The 15,310-nt window shown below is 44.6% G+C and overlaps 1 protein-coding gene across 6 annotated transcripts in view; it reads right to left on the reverse strand.

Annotated features, from left to right (window-relative positions):
• Positions 1-15,310, reverse strand: part of EPHA5 (EPH receptor A5) — a 321,089-nt gene that overhangs the window by 133,245 nt on the left and 172,534 nt on the right. For 5 of the 6 annotated variants that reach the window (XM_084626023.1, XM_084626020.1, XM_084626022.1 and 2 more), the window contains exon 5: positions 7,485-7,820. The exons of the other annotated variant lie outside the window; for it this stretch is intronic. In XM_084626023.1, coding sequence (XP_084482149.1) covers positions 7,485-7,820 — 336 coding nt within the window. The remainder of the gene's footprint in view (positions 1-7,484; positions 7,821-15,310) is intronic. 6 annotated transcript variants of the gene reach the window in all.

Consider the following 15,310-nt stretch of genomic DNA (forward strand, 5'->3'; position numbering starts at 1 on the left):
TGAATATTCTAGCAAGCCGGTTTCCTGGCAGGAATGTGCACCAAAGCAGGAATCAACACAGACTATTTTTGGAAAGCGAATTTTGAACTTGCAAACATGAGTATTCACACTGAAATCTGATGCCATGAGTTATATGTGTTCCATCAGGGAACAAAGACAGTATAACCTAGTTGATCAGTCATCACTCAACAAGGACCTAATATTCCCAGACCTTATTCATCAGAGTCTTTACTCCCACCATTAGTTTCACTGATTTCAGTGGGGCTGCTCGGTTGAGTAACAGCTCACAGGGTCAGGCCCCAGCACAGCTGAATTTTATATATAGAAGAGTTTCAGAATAGCAGCAGTGTTAGTCTGTATTAGCAAAAAGAACAGGAGTGCTTGTGGCACCTTAGAGACTAACCAATTTATTTGAGCATAAGCTTTCATGAGCTACAGCTGCAGGCTGTAGTGATGCAGTGAGCTGTAGCTCACGAAAGCTTATGCTCAAATAAATTGGTTAGTCTCTAAGGTGCCACAAGCACTCCTGTTCTTTTTGCGATATATAGAAGACTGGTAACTAACTGCTCGTGGTCCATCTACAGGCCAGGAATGCACGTTGGGGACAATTTGCCAAAGCATTTCACAGAATGAATATTCATGAGACAATCATAAGCTGCCCACAGACCACTGGTGAATAAGGAAGAGGCTAAATTCCGCAAATAGTAATTTGCTCTGAATTCTTCCATAAGTTGTACCCTATAATCAGGTGCAGCGCCCCTTCCGGTGCCCTGGCTGACTGAGGGGCAGGTAGCTGCACAGCATCTGTGGACAGGGAGATCATGCTGGGTACAGCTTTTACAGCTATGCCCGCTGTAGAACAAACTTTGGCCAGCCTGGAGTTGGTGCATTGGTGGAGAGAGGGAGCAAAAACAATCCTCCTGCTCTTGGACCCAGAGCCTCACTGGGGAGCGGGGTCGCTGCTTCCAGGCTGAAAGAGGGGAAGGCAGAAATGATGGGAGGATGGGACGGGAATATGAGTGAGAAGCAGCCTGTGGAAAGTATGGCAGGGCAACCTCTCTAGGGCAAGCGACTCCCCAGAGCCATCCAGAGGAATTCTATCTGAGTTGGCCTGGCCTGCCCAAGGGCCCAAGAGGCAAATACTCTCCTGCACATCTGGGGGAGTGTAGGATACACTCAGGGCCTTAGCACTGCGTGGTGGCTGGCCCTTTCGTGGACCTGCCAGGAGAACAAGGAAACTTCTCATCTTGTGCAGCTTGCATAACAAGCAGCCACAACAGCTCAGGGGAGCACAGGTGCTGTTCTTCTAAGGGGGGTGTCAGACACCTCAGTGGGGAAAGGAAAAGCAGACTGTGGTCCCACTCCCTTCCCAACCTGACCAGCGAGAAAGCTGGTGACGGGCAGCCTGCAGCCTGTGCCACAGGGAGTTTGGAGGAAGACCACACATCATCCCTGAGGCACAAACAAACTCCAAACGCTCACTGGGGTGGTGTCCCTCTGCAGGGCAGTGCTCGTCAGGCACATTTCGGCTTTTAGAGCATTGTAGCAACTGTCCGATTGCCATAGTAAACAATCAGGGCAAGCAAGGACAGTCCGGTTCAAAGTGAGTTAAAAGGTTCTGATTTCTCTGAATTGGTGCAAAGAGATTCTCATACACCAGTCCGGTCAGGTTAGTTTTTCTAGTTGCAATGTTCCTAACTTTAAATATCCCTCTGGAACAGGGCCAGCCACCTCCCGAGCACCACGTCATGGCCAGTGGTGCCTCTCCAGTGCCTGCTACCATTTCCTCCCAGGGCCCCTGAATACCTCACAGTCCACAGGTAACTACCACATTCCCCTCCTGGGGTCCCATTTATTGAGTCTTTATGTACTGACCCTCCAGCCCCAACTCCAGCTCAGTCACTCTCCCACTTCAGATAAGGAACCTCCAGCCCTTTTCCCAGAGCTAGGTCCCAGCTCAAAGTCTCTCCGGCTTTACTTGGCTGGAGCTCCGCCTTCCTCAGCCCCTCTGGGTTCCAGGCACCAAATCCTTGGGTCTCCAGCAGGAGCGAGGCCCAGGACTCCCAGGCTCCACCTGGCTGAAGCTTCCTCCGCAGTCTGGTTCTGACTTCCAAGCCCAAAGCCTTCTTTCAGTCGGGGTCTCTAGCAGGAGCCTTCACTCACAGAAGCTCTTCTGTGTCACAGCTCCCTTGGTCTCAGGGTCTTCCCTGCAGGAACCTTTCACACTCTTTAGCCTCTCCACCATTTCCTGAGAGCCCCACTTCCCCCAATCATAGCCTTCTGCTGCTCTTTATGGGACAATCCCCCGATCTCTCCCAGATATAGCTCATTCTGTAATCAGGGTTAGCTAGCTCCAGCCCCTATGGGCAAGCCATGCTGACACACCCCTCCCAACAGAAAATCCCACAACATGAGTAAAAACACACAGGCTCCATACTAGTTTGGTTCTCACTAAAAACACTGAATTCTCAAAGTAGATTGTAGATCTTTTCTGCACAACTCCTGCCTGACCTAGATACATGATGCATAATATGCCTATGCAACCTTAAATCAGACGGTTGGGCAAATGCGTTATGACACCACCTTTAATCACATGACCACAAGTAGTTTCCTCCCCAGCCCCACCCTGGACCCTTGCTTCATCCAAGGAATAGATCTGAGCTATGCAGTGAACAAGACTGTTCTCTGAAGGACAGGGGGTCAGCAACGTGTCCATACACGGACACGAGTGTCTGTGGTAAAAATTTTAAGGTCCATGGCAATTTTTTAAAAAATTGAACGACAAACCCCCCTCCCACAATGTCCATCACTAAGTACGGTCATTTTATCAAGTGTCCGTCGCGCAATATGGTGGTGCCGACCCCCGCTGAAGGACCCGACCTCATCCACTCTAGAAGGCGTAGACAGGATGAGGTAGGGCAATGAAAAGTCCAGGTCTAAGGTGGCGCAGTTTGCTCTTTAAAGATTATCCTCCTCCACCCCTCGGACCCTGCGTGTTCCCTTTGAAGGGTTAGTGTCCTCTGCCACCTCCTTCCCCCGACATTCCTTCTTCCTCTGCTGCCTGCCCCAGGATCAGGGAATAGGGAGTCAGTGGGTGCTCACCACTTTGGAAAACCAGGCTTTGTAACAGGACTCTAAAAAGGGATTTAGGAACATAATTTTAGGCTCCTATTTTTAAATATCTTGAACCGGTGCTGTTCAACTTATTCATGAGTGATCTGGAAAAGGGAGTGAACAGTGAGGTGGCAAAGTGTGCAGATGATGCAAAATTAGTCAATATAGTCAAGTCCAAAGCTGACTGTGAGGAGTTATAGGAGGATCTCACAAAACTGGGTGGTTGAGTAATAAAATGGCTGGTGAAATTCAGTGCTGATAAGTGCAAAGTGATGCACACTGGAAAAAATAATTCCAACTACACATATATAGTGGTGGGTTTTAAATTAGCCATTACCACTCAAGAAAGAGATCTTGGAGTCATTATGGGTAGTTCTCTGAAAACTTCAGCTGAATGCACAACAGCAGTCAAAAAGGCGAACCGAGTGTTAAGAACTATTAGGAAAGGGATAGAAAATAAGTCAGAAAATATCATAATGCCACTATATAAATCCATCGTACACTCACACCTTGAATACTGTGTCCAGTTCTTGTCACCCCCTCTCAAAAAGGATATAGGAGAACTGGAAAAGGTTCAAAGAAAGGCAACAAAGATGATCAAGGGCATGGAATGGCTTCCATATGAGGAGAGACTAAAAAGATTAGAACTGTTCAGTTTAAAAAACTAAAACTAAACTGTTCAGTTAAAGGAGGGATATGATAGAGGTCTATAAAATTATGAAGGGTGTGGAAAAAGTGAATGGAGAAGTGTTATTTATCCTTTCCTACCCTTAATAGGCAACAGGTTTAATACAAACAAGAGGAAGTTCTTCTTCACCCCACGCACAATTAACCTGGGAAACTTACTGCCATTGGATGTTATGATGGTCAAAAATATAACAGGGCTCAAAAAAGAACTAGATAAGTTTATGCAGGATAGCTCCATCAATTACTATTAGCTAAGATGATCAGAGATGCAACCTCATGCTCTGGGTGACCCTAAACCTCTGATCACTCCAACAGCCCTGCTCTGTACATTCCCCTTGAAGCTCTGGTACTGGCCACTGTCAGAGACAGAACACTGGGCTAGATGGACCAGTGGGCTGACCCAGTACAGCAGTTCTTATAAACAGTTTAATGAAAGCAAGATCCTTCATTATCCTCCTCCTAGAGATTCCAATGACATTGTGTTTGTGACAGTGTTTTTAATACTGATAGACAGTCATAAATTAATCATTTAATCACTCAACTTCTTCAGCAGAAAATCATTATTGGATTCCATACACTGATCAGCCAGAGTTAGCTAATCAATTTCATCTTCCAGCTTACTGTAATATTTTTTTCATCTTGCACACAGAACTAGCTATTTTTCTTGCTGTACTATCAAATCTAATTTTGAATCGAGACGGTTCACACATGTCTTGCAGTCAGAAAGGAAAATTACATCAGTCTGAAAATGCTAGACTGGCTACTGGTGCCGATTTAAAAAAAAGAAAAAGAAAAAGAAAAGAGAGAGAGAGAGAGAAATTACTTAAGAAACAAACACATTTTTCAGGAAACAATCCCTACAGGAATCCAAAACCAGATACACTGTTTGTTGCCAAAGTTTTCATATATAAAAAACATCTGGTGTGGCCAATATCCTGCTGTTTTTGCATCTTTCAAAGTTCTGAAATTAGCAAGGTCTTGGGATTGACAAAGAAAAAAACCAGGCATTCCATCTGCGATGCTGCTTAGTAAGTATCTATCAACATGACATGCCATTTTTAATTTCCATGGGCCAGTATTTCTTATAGCAATGGTTCTTTTCTCCTCCAGTTCAGTCCTTATGCCAACCCGGTAGGAGTCTGATTCTCTAACCCACTCCACCAGTTTTAGGCAAGCATAGTTCCATACTGGCATGCAATGGGTGTCATGGAATGGAGAATTAGGCCCTTGATCTCTGACTGTGTTCATTGTGATGAGGAGCCCAATCATGCCACCTTAAGGTGAGTAATTCCCACTTGTAAAATCTCCCCCTCTAGCTCTAACTCCCAGTGCAAAGGATCCTCTAACCTTTGTCATCTAATGGTATCTAAAGCAGCAGGGAGCAACCTAAACTTCCAAGCTCTTTCAGGGGAATGTTTGATATATAGATCCAGCAACTTTTAGCTCATGCAAATAGACCTTGCTCATCTTCTGAATAAGGAGTGAAGATTGAACCATAAATAGTGCATTCTCCTGGCTCTATTATTCAATTTGGACAGGGCTGTAGGATGTCTATCTGGATGCGTAATGGATTGTGCAAACATGACATACTGAATCAAACAGAGGAAGCATAAAGATGTCGCTTCAAGTCTGCGCAATGAAATAAACACATTGGGCCCAATTCACCATTGTGTTACTCCAGTTCTACTACAGTGTGATTCCTCTGATTGCAATGCAGTTATGCTGGCGTAAATCCAGAATATCACACTGGTGAATCAGGGCTATAACGTCCATTATTTTTTGACATGAGCTGCATTTATCATCCAAAACCCACAGGGTAAGTTTTCCTCACAAAAGGTCTGCTAATAACTGTACAGTGGGTACATTCTTATCTCAGTGCACAGAGAGGCAGCTATGCATATAAATCCTAATACAACTACTGGGAGATTCTGGCATAACTCACAGGGTGGAAGTGTTTCCTTACAGAAAGTGGTGATCATCCATATCTGATCTTCTCACCTACCGTTACTTTATTGAGCTTTATGTGCCTTTAGCTCAGCACATCGGGGAAATATCCACTGCTGTGTATGAAATGCTAACATCCACCCAATAACTTGTTTTGTCCAAGAAGAGAACTGCTGGCAGCAGCCTTCATGATGGGGCCAATGGTAAACTGCATTAAGGGCCGTGACACTTGTTTATTTGAATTAAACAGGTGGTTTTGCAGGTGTCAGGCTGACATCTGCCAGCGCTACTCTTGAAGGCTTCCTGTCACGTCAATCAGCACTGAGCAGTAACCCAATAGTGCTTTTTTTTCCTCTCCTCGAGATACATTCGTATGGTTTGCCTGACACATCAGCAATCCAAATTAATTACCGGGGCACGGACTTGATTCGTTACAACACATCAATGCCCTCTCAGGTGGCTGCTGAACCTGCTAACATGTACCCGTGTTGTTCGAATGAAATTCAGTCCTGCTCAGCCTAGCATCCTTCTGTTTTGCAGCCAGGACTCTGAAATCTGTTTGTCGCTCAGTAGCTTGTGCCAGATTTCTCCGTTAAAAGCATTTTCTTTAGAAGGAGCAGGAAAGGCTGGCTTGGGAACCTGGCAGCAGAGCAGTGCACTGTATTTGCAAGAGCTCTGAGTTTAGATCTTAAAAATGGGCCCATGCTCCCAAATGCCACTAGCCAGCTGTGCTTGAGGAGCAGGGTCCTAAGCCTTTGCAGGAAGGAGCACCTCATGTTCCTGGGAGGTGCAGGAAGCGGACAGCATGAGTTCCACACTCAGCCCTCCAGTAAGGAAGGCCATTTGCAATACAGCACCATTAAGAGAGGGAGAGTTAAGAGAGGCAGAACATGATAGGGCCTTTGAGGGCTCTGAGAACAGTGCCTACCAGCGCGTGTGAGATGCAGAGAAGGGTACACATAGTGCTGCATCCCGTGTAGACGGCAGGACCATGGCTCCCGCTTCCTTGTCCCCTGGGCGTGTCCGTGCTCCCTGAGTGCAAACTGTGTAAATCAGCTTGGGCTTTACATGGGCTGTGCAAGGTGGGTCAGGCTCCTTATTCCCTCTGCACCCTGCCTCTGCTCAGAGCCTAGTCCAGGATAAGGGGGAAAAATTCCCCACTATCTTCATTTGCACGATGCAAAACTGAAATGAGACAATGAGCAATGACATCCCTGATCTGAGCCAGCAACACCTCCCCATCCCGAATCCGTTCATTTTTTCACTGCGACGCTAAAGGGACACTAGGACAGCCTCTGTCTTTTCACTTCCACTCCAGCTGCCACTCCAAGATCAATTAGCCATTTGCTAAACCAGTCAGGCCATTTAAACTGCGTGACACCTGAAATCTAAAGGATCTCGCTAGGATGTCCTTCTGCCAATAAGAGAGACAACTATGTTGCTCTTGTTTTAGTGGGGGAAGACACGGAAACATTAAGCTATGAAAGATTCTGCATGTTTAATTAAAAACAAAAAAACGACCAAAATGCACCCTGCTGAGAGGGAACATTCCTGCTGTTCCAAGGCTGCTGTAATTATACTGTGAAATGGGGGTCGGAGGGAGGACAACAACCGCCAGCATAGGAAAGGATTCAAGGCCCAGTCTTGCTACTTCCACTTATTTCAACGGGAGTTCCACCCCACAGAATGGCCAGGGCCTCCCACCCCAGAATCTTAGCCCCTTTTGAAGTTCCACTTACCTGCCTGATTTGTGGTTACATTTACAGACACATACTGCCGTGCTGCAGGGCTCTGGTCGGACACTCCGTTCACTGCCTCAATTTCAAAGGTATAGTTTGTATGAGCAAGCAGGTCCACCATCATGACAGAGGTGTTTTTCAGGCCGATTTGCTGGGGGAGGTACCTGACATGACTGCCACACGCCTCACACAGCCCCGAGTGGGAGCTGCACTTCTTGCATGCAATATAATAAGACACATCTTTCCTTCCACCAGTGTCAGCCGGGGGAATCCATTCCAGGAAGACACTAGTCTCGTTAACATTTGAGATGGCATTCCGAGGAGCAGAGGGGGGTCCTGGTTTGTAAAGTAAAGTGAGAAAAACACAGGGTGAAAATAGCATTCGCGTCCATCCCGCTCTGCGCTACTCTCTCGGCTGAAAAGAGGGGCTGCACCGCTCACGTACCACGGAGCGCACAGAGCCAATGCACCGCAGCAGCTGAAGGACTGGCAGGGCAACGGGGGGTCACTCTTAGCTCTCCCTCCTCGCTTCAAAGTGTGCGTGTTGGGACCCACCCACCTATCTGATCCAGGAAGACAGGGAGGAGTATCCTACCAAGTGTCTTCCCTCGGAGGTGCTGCTAGACCCGGCCAGACAAGAACGCGAGGGAGCAAGCATTAAGGCTGAAATCCTGGCCCCACTGAAGTCAATGAGGGTTTTGCCATTGATTTCAATGGGATCAAGGTTTCACCCTAAAGATACATCTGCATGGCAGCGGGGAGCTGTAACTCCCAGCTCGGGAGAGACAGACATGCTAGCTCTGCTTGATGAGCCTGCTAAATATAGCAGTGCGATGGCAACAGTTTGGGAAGTGGCTCAGACTAGCTGCCTGAATGCAGACCGTGGACAGGCTTGTACTTGGGCGGCTAGTCCATTCCGCTGACCGCGCCTCCATGTCCACCCGGCTGATTCTGGTACTAGCTCGACCAAAGCCAGCAAACGCACGTCAAGCCGAGCTGTGAAGAACACGTCCAGCCGCAGTGTAGACATACCCTTTGTGGCTTTAACACCAGAGCAACACGTACCGAAGAAATATCCTCCACAGATTATAAGTGATATTACTGCCTCCACGTACTAAACTGCAGCCTTTTTCTCTGCCTCTTCAAAGCGTGGCATGTTAACATTTTTGAATGGCTACTCTCCAGTTTCTTATTTTGCCGAGTACACTTAGGATGTCTGCCCAGCCCGGGTAAGGGTGTTCAAGGCTTAAAAGGTGCTGAGGCAGTTTTTCCACAGCTCCCATAAGAATGGTACTTCTTTGCCATGGGCCAAATTAGACATTCAAGCCAAGATTTTCAAAAGTGACCAATGACTCTGGATGCCTCCATTTTGGCGTGTCTGGCTTGAAACACCCCAGACGTGCTGATTGGTAGAAAGTGCTGGGCATGTGACCTCTGAAAATCAAACCCCTTTCAGGGGGCTCAAGTGGGACATCTGAAAATTGAGGCTACTCTGAAACCCAAATCCCTAGTTACTTATGAAAATCTCGGGTACACTCACTTCACTGGGAACTCCCAGTGAAGTCAATAGGACTGTCACACATGGGCTAAGGGCAACACGTGAGTCTCAGGAAAAAGAGCCCCTTTCTGGCCAGATTATAACAATCGCAAGATTATATTTTCTTTTTCAGATCCTATTCATCAATCTGAGTTGTCAACGGATAACGATTTTGGAGGAAAAAACCAGCCAAACTGTGTTTTAGGAAATATTTTTGTATAAATTTGCCTTGGAGACTGAGGACAAAATTCTCCTCTGATGTGATGTGAAAGGATAATTTTGTACAGAAGGATGGCAGTAGTATACAACATGTTGATGATCTTAACAACGGACCTGCACTTTGTACCTTGACTGCACTGTGATGCAGGAGGAAGAAAGGGACATTTATTAAAGAGTTTTGCTGGTTTTGAGTCATGGCGTTACTGGGATTTTCTAAAGTCTACGGAAGTTAGGCACCTAACTCCCATTCAGTCTGAATGGAAACTGGCTGCAAAATTCCTGTAGGTGCTAAAATCCATGAATACTTCCTTGAAAGCCAGCTCCAATGTGCTTCCTCCTCTCCCCAGAAAGTGCATGCACATTTATTTAAATGCATTTCCTGGTTCTGTGTGATTCTAGTCATATGGCTGTAATTAACATATTGAAACACTTAAAACAGGCAATTTTGTGAAATTGCAATTATTTTGTAAACCTTAAACTTTTTCCCTAGCTACTTTTTCCTATTTTCTTTATTATGTCTGTAAAATTGATAAAACTCATTGTGAAACCTTGTAGCAATTTGCAGCATGTGCGCCATATCAACTGACGCTGCTCTGATTCTCCCAGGAGACGACGTTTTAGCCAATCCTAAGAGAGACCTGCCGTCACAGGGGAAAAAAAATCAACCCTGGATGTAAAATTAAAACAAAAAGAATGAACTAGAATGGCTTAGGAAAGTGCAACTCAGCTTTATTCGGAGTTATATATTAAATTCTGTATATTAAATATATTAAAATCACATTTTTAAAACTAACTGCCTTAACTGCACACACAGGCAGGTGGTTGAGCGTCTAAGCATCTATTTGTGCATGCAACTGTGGGAGCCATTGATAAAAATTTGTCTTTGGGTGTCTGCTCTCAGAGTCCGAAGAGGTGGAGTTGAAGAGGCCAGTAAGAACTGAATCATGAACCACGGATGCACACATAGCGTTAAGCATGTGAGTGGTCCCATTTAAGCCAATGGCATGCTTAAAATATGCTCAAATCTTTGCAGGACAGAAGCGTAAGGAACGAATTGCAGGATATGTACAATTCCAACTGTAGCCAAAGGGAGCTTTTCATGCATATGAACGACAGACGTTCTAATGATAACTATTGCAAATTATTCAAACTGGAAAACAAAAATTAAACCGAGGCAAAGAAGGAACTCACACAAACTGTGGGAATTGGCAGTGAGGGCTCCCCAAAAAGTATCTGAGAATCTTTATGGATTCCACACTCTCACAAACCACCCCACAGGCATCCAGCACAATTTAGCCAATGGCACCATCGCACATGAATAGTTAGAATAACTTTCAGCCCTGTCATATCGATACAACGGAAGCTAAAGAAATGCAGGCCTGGAGTTGTGCTGAGTTATATGCATTGCACACAAGTACTTTTGACCAGTTAAACTGAACTGAACTGAACTTTCCACTATGTGATGTACTCTTTACAGATACTAGTAAACTAAGGGGGAGTGTGGGGTGGGGAAGGGGGAAGTCAAGCACAAGAAACACTTACTGGACAATGTGTCTTTAACAGTAGATAAATTATTACTTTACTAAAGTTGCCAGAGGTTTTTACTCGCTCTGTACAGAAGAGTCAGCTGCTCTTCTTGAAGGCTTAAAACCTTCAATTTCAATAGCAATGCTTTGAAATCAGTGGCACTCCATAACCCATAAAATTAGCATTCTCAAAGGGGCTCTATGAATGGTCTTTAGTAGTTTGGAGAAACCTAACAAGTACTATTTGAAGAATTTTGAAACTGTGCTCCACTAAAACTTTGAAAAAAATCACAGTGGTGAGAACAAACTGCTATTTTATTTTCCAAGGATCAAGGGAACCTGATATCTGCTCAGAAGGTACATTTTTATTTTTGACCTTTCTTCGTCAAGGACAAAGAAGTTAGTTTACTGAAATAATCATAATAAAAAGATAGCTAATTTGTATATTAAGCAGATACTGATTTACCCACCCCAGATCATGATTTACTGACTCAGAAGGTAACTGGCAGAAGACAAAGTCCATATTTTCCTTCATGGACAATAAATCTGAAATATTAAATCAATGTGTGTGTTTTTTAAATATTGTCCTCTGATACTTATGCACAACTCACATTAAAGGGAATTGAGCTTTTTTTTCCTGAGGGCAAAATATTATCTGTAATGTTCTCATCAGAAACTTCTGTTGTATATTACATTTTATACCATTTGAAAACTTCTCCACTCTGGCCATAAATTTCAAAAGTGTATCCATTTTTTAAAAAAAAATATTTCCTTTTAAATTTGATGTCCCAAAGAGGAAAGAAAACTATCATTTTATTTTTAAAAGCTATTTATCTTCTGGGAAGTGAATAATAATTTTTCACAAAATTATCTTAGAAAAAGATACAGAGTCTGACTGAGAAAATTGCTCCAAAATGTAACAGGGCATCATCAATTTTAAAATCACATTTTAAAAAAATATTACCTACTGTTACCAATTCCAGTTCTAAGAAACGAGAACGTAAAGAAATTAAAGAACAAAACATCTTTCTCAATCCTTTTTTTCTTGTTCTTTTGAGCATTTGACAGCCCTTCATATATGGTCAGTTTCTGTTTCACTTTTATGGTGAGTTAATCAGTTTCCCCTGTTTGTGTGGGTCTTTCACATAGCAACATGGAACTGACAAGCATTTTGAAAAAAGTCAGGAAAACATAATTATTAAACCATAAATATTGGAAGGGGGACTTGGCAATATAATACTTAAACTAATTTTAAGACACCCTTTTACTAGATTTCAAGTAGATGAAATTTCTTAGTGCAGAGCGCTGGACTAGATGACCTCTCGAGGTCTCTTCCAGCCCTATATTTTGATGATTCTGTTAACTTCTGAAGAAGTAAATAACAGAAACTTAGTGGCTCTAACAAATGACTCTTGTCAGTCAATGATGATGCAGGATTTTTTTCCCTGTATGCAACTGTGGAGCGGTCATTGAGTTTCACCAGAGAGGACCAGGATGTGTTGCAGCAGGGAACTTAATAAAAAGGTGGGAATTTCCAGGTGCCAGAGTTCTCTCACTGCTGTTTAAGGCATGGCTCTTTGTATCTATGTCCTCACATTACGGTAACACAGAGCAGTGAGCCACAAGTTGGTGTGTTTTGGTAGGGGGGTTGTTGCAGATGTTGTAACTTTCATCTGCCCAAGAAATACCCCAAAACCCTATTAATGCACATCCTGGAATGCCTTATTCTGCTAGCAGAATGGGACCTATTTAACATATGTACTATTCCACTATACAGCTGGGATTGTCACAGACACCCAAGGGAATTAGCCACTCACCAGCCACTGAATTGCAGTGGAGGCTGGGCAGCTAATATGCCTGAAGCCCCTTTGCAAACTGGCCTACGTGTATAACTAACTTTTTATCTATGTTTGGAATGTTTTAATTTTAAAAGATAATTTTCCTCCCCTCCTGACAACACCAGGACTTCACTAGCTGGACTCTTCTTCCACCTATCTGTCTATGACCTTTACGCAGCATTGCCAATCACAAACTGTGTGAGGCTCCCCCTTCCCTCCCTGGAGTCCCACTGCCCTTTCAAGAGAGCAGCATGTTTCAAGTCACCTTCCTCTGTAAAAACCAAATGGAGAGACGTTCAGTGCTCCCAGGTTAGGCCCTGATCCTGTTCTGCGTGAGCCATCCCTTTCAGTGCCTGGAGCCCCCTGGAGGCAAAGCGGCTCATCGGCATGCAACAGCTGACAGGATCGGGGCCAAAACGGAGGGCAAATTGGAAGTAGCCAGAAAGGGCAGCAGGGTTCATTGGGAGGAGCAGGTGGGAAGCTGTCACTCTTTGTGACCCCACCCTGGGCCCTTACTTATTCCCCCTTCTCCCCGCAGCCCATAGTACCTCTCTCCCGAGGAGCTTCTGTCAATTAGTCCAGGTTAGCTTAGAACCTGCACTAGGTACTGCTGCCCTAACCTGCTTTCTGCAGCGAGGGTGCTAGTCAAATAACCACAGTGATACGGTATGTATCAGTAGGATGTTGATTGGTGCACAGCTGTTTTAGGGACATCATGACATCTAGCCTTCTACAACTGAAAACAGTCCCTAGTAGAAGGAGAGGAGAAGCTCCTTCTTCACCTTATCCCAGCTGTTCTGAATATATTGGTTCTTTATTTTCTCTCTTCCTTCTCTGAGGGTCACTTCTGCCTGTTCCCATCCATAGAAGCTCAGTTACTTTTTCAGTTCCTTTCAACTCCCGTTTTACTGTAAAATCCTATCTGGAATTTGCACAGTTCCCAGTGAAGACCCTGATCCTGCAAAGATATATGCACATTCCTAACCATATCCACTGTGGTAAGCTGACTTCAGTGGGACTTCTGACAGTGTGAGCTTATGCATGTGTGTAAGTGTAAGTCTTTGTAGGACCAGGGTCTAAGTATTTAGAAGAAGAAGTGGACAAGATGCAGCAACAGGTCTACAAGCTGCAGATGAAAGGGTAGCTTCATACTTTGTGGGGAAAAGAGCGATTTAAAACTATTATTTGCCCTCTCCCTCTCCTCTGTCTCCAGCTCACAACATACCAACCTGATTGTTATTTCTCTCCCAACAATATTTGCCTCCCCACGCCCCCATCCAGTGACCATCATGGACATATGGTTTCTTTCTTTGTGGTAGCTCTGGACAGTCAGTAGCTCCCGCCCATATCACTATCCTGAAGTAGCTAGGAGTGCTAGACATCTCATTATTTCCCTGGTTGCCCAAGCTGACTATTGGGACACAGAATAACTTGTGACACTAAGTGGCACTCATATATATTGTGTCTATCTAGATGTATAGCTAAATAGCTATATTTTACAAGCTTCAGAGTGGCAACCGTGTTAGTCTGTATCCGCAAAAATGAGTACTTGTGGCACCTTAGAGACTAACAAATTTATCTGAGCATAAGCTTTCGTGAGCTACAGCTCACTTCATCGGATGCATGCAGTGGAAAATACAGTGGGGAGATTTTATATAGACAGAGAACATGAAACAATGGGTGTTACCACACACACTGTAACAAGAGTGATCAGGTAAGGTGAGCTATTACCAGCAGGAAGCCGGGGGGGAACCTTTTGTAGTGATAATCAAGGTGGGCCATTTCCAGCAGTTGACAAGAATGTGTGAGGAACAGTTTGGGGGGGGGGAATAAACATTGGGAAATAGTTTTACTTTGTGTAATGACACATCCACTCCCAGTCTTTATTCAAACCTAATTTAATGGTGTCCAGTGTGCAAATTAATTCCAATTCAGCAGTCTCTCATTGGAGTCTGTTTCTGAAGTTTTTTTTTGTTGAAGAATTGTGACTTTTAGGTCTGTAATCGAGTGACCAGAGAGATTGAAGTGTTCTCCGACTGGTTTATGAATGTTATAATTCTTCATGTCTGATTTGTGTCCATTTATTCTTTTACATAGAGACTGTCCGGTTTGGCCAATGTACATGGCAGAGGGGCATTGCTGGCACATGATGGCATATATCACATTGGTAGATGTGCAGGTGAACGAGCCTCTGATAGTGTGGCTGATGTGATTAGGCCCTGTGATGGTGTCCCCTGAATAGATATGTGGACACAGTTGGCAACAGGCTTTGTTGCAAGGATAGGTTCCTGGGTTAGTGGTTCTGTTGTGTGGTGTGTGGTTGCTGGTGAGTATTTGCTTCAGGTTGGGGGCTGTCTGTAAGCAAGGACTGGCCTGTCTCCCAAGATCTGTGAGAGTGATGGGTCGTCCTTCAGGATAGGTTGTAGATCCTTGATGATGCGCTGGAGAGGTTTTAGTTGGGGGCTGAAGGTGACGGCTAGTGGCGTTCTGTTATTTTCCTTGTTGGGCCTGTCCTGCAGTAGGTACCTTCTGGGTACTCTTCTGGCTCTGTCAATCTGTTTCTTCACTTCAGCAGGTGGGTACTGTAGTTGTAAGAATGCTTGATAGAGATCTTGTAGGTGTTTGCCTCTGTCTGAGGGGTTGGAGCAAATGCAGTTGTATCGTAGAGCTTGGCTGTAGACAATGGATTGTGTGGAGTGGTCTGGA

Source organism: Lepidochelys olivacea (genome assembly GCF_965140295.1).
Source record: "Lepidochelys olivacea isolate rLepOli2 genome assembly, chromosome: 4".
NCBI lineage: Eukaryota > Metazoa > Chordata > Testudines > Cheloniidae > Lepidochelys > Lepidochelys olivacea.